General features: G+C 40.4%; 1 protein-coding gene across 1 annotated transcript in view; it reads left to right on the top strand.

Moving 5' to 3' along the window:
- LOC107710504 (SID1 transmembrane family member 2-like) overlaps positions 1–6,725 on the top strand; it is a 21,536-nt gene that overhangs the window by 9,635 nt on the left and 5,176 nt on the right. Inside the window, exons 7-19 of the mRNA XM_016515288.1 lie at positions 729–794; positions 873–966; positions 1,118–1,173; positions 1,322–1,333; positions 2,595–2,627; positions 2,705–2,782; positions 4,179–4,294; positions 4,370–4,443; positions 4,532–4,598; positions 4,677–4,750; positions 5,261–5,384; positions 5,470–5,587; positions 6,684–6,720. Coding sequence (XP_016370774.1) covers positions 729–794; positions 873–966; positions 1,118–1,173; positions 1,322–1,333; positions 2,595–2,627; positions 2,705–2,782; positions 4,179–4,294; positions 4,370–4,443; positions 4,532–4,598; positions 4,677–4,750; positions 5,261–5,384; positions 5,470–5,587; positions 6,684–6,720 — 949 coding nt within the window. The remainder of the gene's footprint in view (positions 1–728; positions 795–872; positions 967–1,117; positions 1,174–1,321; positions 1,334–2,594; positions 2,628–2,704; positions 2,783–4,178; positions 4,295–4,369; positions 4,444–4,531; positions 4,599–4,676; positions 4,751–5,260; positions 5,385–5,469; positions 5,588–6,683; positions 6,721–6,725) is intronic.

Raw genomic sequence — 6,725 nt, 5'->3', positions numbered from 1 at the left:
ACTGTTACTCTACTGCACCCAATCAGAGCACACGGTTACTCTACAGCAGCCAATCAGAGCACACTGTTACTCTACTGCAGCCAATCAGAGCACACTGTTACTCTACTGCAGCCAATCAGAGCACACAGTTACTCTACTGCAGCCAATCGGAGCACAGTGTTACTCCACTGCAGCCAATCAGAGCAGTGTTACTCCACTGCAGCCAATCAGAGCAGTGTTACTCCACTGCAGCCAATCAGAGCACAATGTTACTGTACTGCAGCCAATCAGAACACAGTGTTACTCTACTGCAGCCAATCAAAGCAGTGTTACTGCACTGCATCCAATCAGAGCACAGTGGTACTCTACTCAAGCCAATCAGAGCAGTGTTACTTTATTGTATCCAATCAGAACAGTGTTACTTTACTGTAGCCAATCAAAGCAGTGTTACTCTACTGCAGCCAATCAGAGCACAGTGTTACTGTACTGCAGCCAATCAGAGCACAGTGTTACTGTACTGCAGCCAATCAGATTACAGTGTTACTTTATTGTATCCAATCAGAACACAGTGTTACTGTACTGCAGCCAATCAAAGCAGTGTTCCTGCACTGCAGCCAATCAGAGCACAGTGTTGTTGTACTGCAGCCAATCAGAGCACAGTGTTACTCTACTGCAGCCAATCAGAGCAGTGTTATTGTACAGCAGCCAATCAGAATCCATGTTTGATGTGATTGTGTGTGTTTCCTCAGATGAGCTGCTAGATGCTGGGAATCGCAGTAAAACTCTGGATGTGATTGTTTCTCCTGCCATTAACTGTGAGTAGCACTACACATTCACTCAGTCCTTCATTCATGCGTCCATCAGTTCATTGGCTCATTCTGTCTGCTCTCTAGTGGAGGTGTATGTGATGGGGATGCTCTTCTGCCTGGGGATCTTCCTGTCCTTCTATCTGCTCACGTTTCTCATGGCGTGTGTGGAGAATAAGAGGTACGACACTGTGTTTGAAATGATTATGACACAGATACTGCTCTGAACCTGAAACATGATGCCAGCGACACTGAATAAATCCAGTAATCAATGGTTTTCATGATGACGTGTGACGATTAAATGACAGCCAATCACAGTCTGTCTTTCTCAGGATGAACAGGAAGAGGGAGGGGCTTCTGAACGCCGACACCTCACCTGCTGAGACAGGTAACCGAACACACACCTGTAGGAGTGTTAGCTGTAATCTATTAATTAATCCGGATCGCGGAATTATTAATGTCTTTAATGTAATGAGTGACTTTATTATTAAAGTGTTTATTCTTTTACTTTATTTTCGGCATCTTTGTGTGTTTAGCGTCTCTCTTGGGTAAGATCTGTGTGTGATTTATTTGCATGCTGTCTCTCACAGTGTGTGTGTGTGTGTGTGTGTGTGTGTGCAAGATACGATACTTCCTGCTTTCATTTGCTCACAAACTCTCTTTATGGAAACTTCCTGTGCACATCTGTAGTTGTGACATCACTGCTGTAAACTAACCCAGCACTAACACACTCCTGTTTAGAAGTGAATAGAAACATCTTTTAATCTCAGCTCTGGGCATGACGGCCTCATTTACACACAGGAGTGACTCTGCTAAATGATTGAGAGATCTCTGTAGAAAGAAACATGAATGCCAGCAGTGTTTGAAATAGTGGTCGACCGATATTGGGTTTTTTGACAGCCGATGCCGAAAGCAGGGTGGCCGATATAAAGCCGATATAATTGTATTTATTTTAATTAATATTTAAGAAATCTGAAATCATTTGAAAATGGATTTTAAAAATTGTAAAATAAACATACTTATACTTTAGATGACAAAGTATTTTTCACAAATAAATAAATATTTAATAAAAATATAATTAAAAAGGAAGTAAACACTGTAACCAACAGAGCACTCAGTATTCTGGGAAGTTTGTGTGCATTAATCATATTTTTTCAAATAAAGCCAAGGTAACACTCATTTTACATACAGCACACAGTGGAAATGACATGAATATGACAGCGGGCAAATGCATAAAGCGCAGCATAATTTGAAATCACGAATTGAATGTTTAAAGCATTCAATTCTCACGGACCGAATGTCACGCAGAGTACACGCGATCCTGCAGGTCACATGCACACTTCACAAGATCTCACAGCTGGATCCGACAGTCTGCAAGGTTTAACAGTTCTATCTGATTATTAGACAGACTTCTATCAGTATTAGACAGAACTGTTAACGACGATGGCGAACACGAGGGAGAATGTGAGCACTGTGTGCTCAGGCGCTGTCGCTCTCAGCGCCGTCAAAATAAAAGTCCCGCCACGAACGCATCGGCCAAACAGAAAAACTTATCGGCCGATGCCGATATTTGAAACATGCCAAATATCGGCCGATATATCGGCCTTGGCGATATATCGGTCGACCACTAGTTTGAAATATTAAAGACTATTATACTAGTTGTTTAGATCAGTTCTGTGTGGATTTCGTGTAAATGTGGCGTCACTCCTGTAAGTAACTGAACTGTGTGTGATATTCAGTACTGGAGATTTAGATGAAGTTACATCCAACACACACACGAGCATCTGTCTAACCCACTGTGTGTTTCAGGAAAAGTGTCTCCGTATGAATACGGTTCATTTGGTAAGTTTGTGAAAGTTTTCATTCAGATTGATTCTTACTGTGTCAGATGTGTTTTAATCTGTCTGCTGTTTCTCTAGCTGATAACGGCAGCACATTGAGCTCTGAAGCTGTTACTGACAGTTTAGCATCGGCCGATGGGAACTACGGATACATGGGTACACACACACACACACACATACACAGAGAATATATTCATATTGCCAGTTCACTGCCCTCTCATTGGCTGTCTGATGTGCTCTGCTTTCTGATTGGTGTGTTTTTACCACTTAGGATCGGAGACTTTTAAGCGGCGAATACTCACAGCACATCATGTAGCCATCCGCATTGGTGACACGCCCACTTTATAAATCAGCCAATCAGCACCTCAATACGAAATCCCACCCAATCCAAAATCAGGATCCCACAAATATTGGTCCGATGTCCTGAAAAGCATTGGAAATGATTTGGGCTGCCCTCAACTAAAGATTTGTCTGGTCGACTAGTAGTCATTCATTTGAAGCATTAGTCGACTAATCGCACGTTTATTAATAAACCATTTAAATCATAATAATGAGCCTTTAATTGCCTACATATAATAAGCACTCAAGCACACACATAAAGCTTGCCACAGCGCACCGCAGAAGTAAAGATTATGAACGTGTCAGGAAAAACAGTGGAGGCTGCATTAACATTTTAATAATTTATTGCTAAACTAGTGCTTTCTTTGTTCCCGGTTTAAGAGATGAAGTCAAGACTCGTCATCTCCGCAGTAGTGATGCACCTGTATTCATGTTTCATACGGATTACATAATCTGAGAATATTTGTTTTCCATTTGAATTGGATTATTTGAAAGTAGATATTTCGCTCTCTATAGATATATTTTTCATGTCTGTAAAGCAGGTTCACACAGAGTTTCGCGCTCAAGTTCATGGAGACCGAGACGGCAGAAAGTGCATCCTGTTGCTTTCATTATTTTACAGAAGTGCAATGTTTTGTTGTTATTGTGAGTGCGCACAAATAAACGTAGAGTCTTTACAGATTCGAAACATGTATTACTCTTATCTGTATGAGCAAAGATGACAAGAGTAGGTTAGACTAGGTTAACATTAGATTGAGCAGCCATGTAAAGTTGCTGCTACTAACATATTTCAGATGATAAGCCATATTTGAGGTCGATGAATGATAGGAGAGCGTTTGGATGTCCTGCTCGATGTACTGTATTACCACATAGACCAGCCGCTAACGATCTCCGTGACTTCGCCAATGTGGAGTTTTTTTTTGTTTTTTTTGCGACTAATACAATTTTGGTTGACCAAGCCTCTTCTGGTCGACTAACAGTTAGTGGACTATTAGGGGGCAGCCCTAGAAATGATAATTTCTCTAATTGTATTTGTCTATTAAATGCATAAATGCAAAGGAGTAAATCAGGTGCCCTATCTGCTGAAAGATTTTGCATGGAAAGTCTAATGAATGATGTCAGCGTCTATTTCAGGAATTCATTCAGTGATCCATCCATAATGGTGATATAAATCTGAAGCTTGCTGATCAGCGTTGTGTTTTCTGTGTTCTAGAGCGTTCCTTAGAGAGTGTCGGCCGCAGTCGCCACGAGTCTCTGAGTTCAGTAGAAGAAGACGATTACGACACGCTGGCCGACATCGATTCGGACAAAAACATCGTCCGTACGAAGGTGCTCGAACTACCGAAAACACACAACTATAACTGTGTGTGTGTGTTTATTTACTGTGATCTCTGTCCTTCACAGAAGTTCCTGTGCGTCTCTGATCTCGCTCGTAAAGACAAACGCATCCTCAGCAAGAAATACCAGATCTACTTCTGGTGAGTCTCAAACACACGGGTCAGGACAGGAAGTGTGTGTTTGTTTTATACCTCCGGTGACTGTGCTGTGTGTGTGTTTTCACTGCAGGAACATCGCTACGATCGCAGTGTTTTACGCTCTTCCTGTCATTCAGCTGGTTATCACCTATCAGACGGTATGAAATCTCTGTTTGTGTCTCATGCCGTGTCTTGATTGGACTCCATGATGACTATTATCCTGTGTTTTCTGACAGGTTGTAAACGTCACAGGAAACCAAGACATCTGCTATTATAACTTCCTGTGTGCACACCCTCTTGGAGCACTAAGGTGTGTGTGCATTCTTCAGACATTCATACAAAACTACCAAATTTTGCTATAAATTTGGTCGCAACATATAATCATAGCTGTTGATAGCGTTCACTGTCTATTTGAATACATGTCATTAACTACATGATTTTTACTGTACATATGTGACTCTGGAGCACAAAAGCAGTCATAAGCAGCACAGGGATATTTGTAGCAAAAGCCAACAATACATTGTATGGGTCAAAATTATACATTTTTCTTTTATGCCAAAAATCATTAGGATATTAAGTAAAGATCATGTTCCATGAAAATATTTAGTAAATCTCCTACCGTAAATATATCAAAACGTAATTTTTGATTAAATTTTCTGTGAAGCTGCTTTGCAACGATTTGCATCGTGAAAAGCACTATACAAATAAACGTGAATTGAATTTTGGAAGTAATCAGAGGATAATAAACAGTCTTACAGCATAAAGCCTGTTCTCATCAAGGACAAGGACAAGGTAAATGTGAGTGTCGTGATGTTTTCAGCTCCTTCAATAACATCCTGAGCAACCTGGGTTATGTGCTGCTGGGGCTGCTGTTCCTGCTCATCGTCCTACAGAGGGACATCCTTCACAACCGCGCGCTCGAGCGCAACGAGAACACAGCGCTGGTGAGAAACACAAACACAAGCCTCATATCGCTCGGACTCTCTGCAGCACTTCAGACACATGTTCTGATCAGCTGTTTGTCTTCAGGAGTGTGGCATTCCCAAGCACTTCGGCCTGTATTACGCCATGGGCACTGCTCTGATGATGGAGGGGCTACTCAGCGCCTGCTACCACGTCTGTCCGAACTACACCAACTTCCAGTTCGGTGAGTGTGATGAAGCTCATGCACCACAGGCTGGAGCTGAACGATTAATCATTAAAAGATCGCGATCTCGATTCAAACATCCACGTGATCTCATTTCTAAATGACAACGATTCGTGTCTATTAAACGTTTGAGAGAATCATATAGGAACATTCAGATCTGTGTTTGCACTTCTGCTGACACAGAGAGCGGACAGTTACCATGTTTAGGTAAGAAACAGCTTCACAAACACTGTATTATTTCTGTCTTACAGTCATTCATGTGATCACAGAAATACTGGAATAAAAGTTTATAGTTGGGATATAAACACTGATGTCTATGGTAGCGATCAAAAGTAATTGGCGCTTCGAATAACGTTTGTCGATTGCATTGTTTCTCCACTAGGTGGCGACAAGTCACTGTTAAAATATGTATTTGTCATTGAATCATTCATTCGAGAGATTCGTTCAAAAACACTGATTCATCCAGTAATGAAACAAGTAAAGCATTTATGAGTGAGTCATTGAATCATTCATTCAAACCACTTTTTCAAAATGTTAATATTAAAAATTGTAGTATTAAATATATATTTTAAATACATGTATATTAAAACGTTCAATAATTCATTCAAATTAATTAAACACTTTTAAATAGACTGCAGCAATTCATATTTTGTCACATTATTTTGTTTAGTCCAGAATCGTGGGAGAATTGTGATCTCTATTTGAGACAAAAAAATAGTGATTCTCAATTTATTCAGGCATTGATCCGGTTCTGCGCTGCTGCTGTGATTCATCTGATTTCACATACTGGGGTTTTTAGGGAACTGCAGGTGTTTTGTGACGTACATCTGAGTGTAATGCATTATTGAAAAATAATAAATGTAAAGCGGGACTTTGTTCTGTGTATCGGTTGTTGATTGGGAAAAAAATAAACATGCATGGATGTATTTGTTCCTAATGCATTTAAAAAATAGACGGTGGATTTTCATTTCATGCTGACTTTAACTTAAAATCTCAGTGTGACTTCCAGTAAGTATTTTAGCTCAAAGTGGTGTTTGGCTGATAGTAAAGTTTGGGAATCTCTGATCTTCATCGGATGTGTGTTTGGGTGTTTCAGACACGTCGTTGATGTATATGATTGCTGGATTGTGTATGTTGA

This window comes from Sinocyclocheilus rhinocerous, unplaced genomic scaffold (assembly GCF_001515625.1).
Source record: "Sinocyclocheilus rhinocerous isolate Xijiao unplaced genomic scaffold, SAMN03320098_v1.1 scaffold867, whole genome shotgun sequence".
NCBI classification, from domain to species: Eukaryota; Metazoa; Chordata; class Actinopteri; order Cypriniformes; family Cyprinidae; genus Sinocyclocheilus; species Sinocyclocheilus rhinocerous.
Note: the sequence above shows the minus strand (reverse complement) of the source record. Positions and strands in the feature narration are given on the sequence as shown.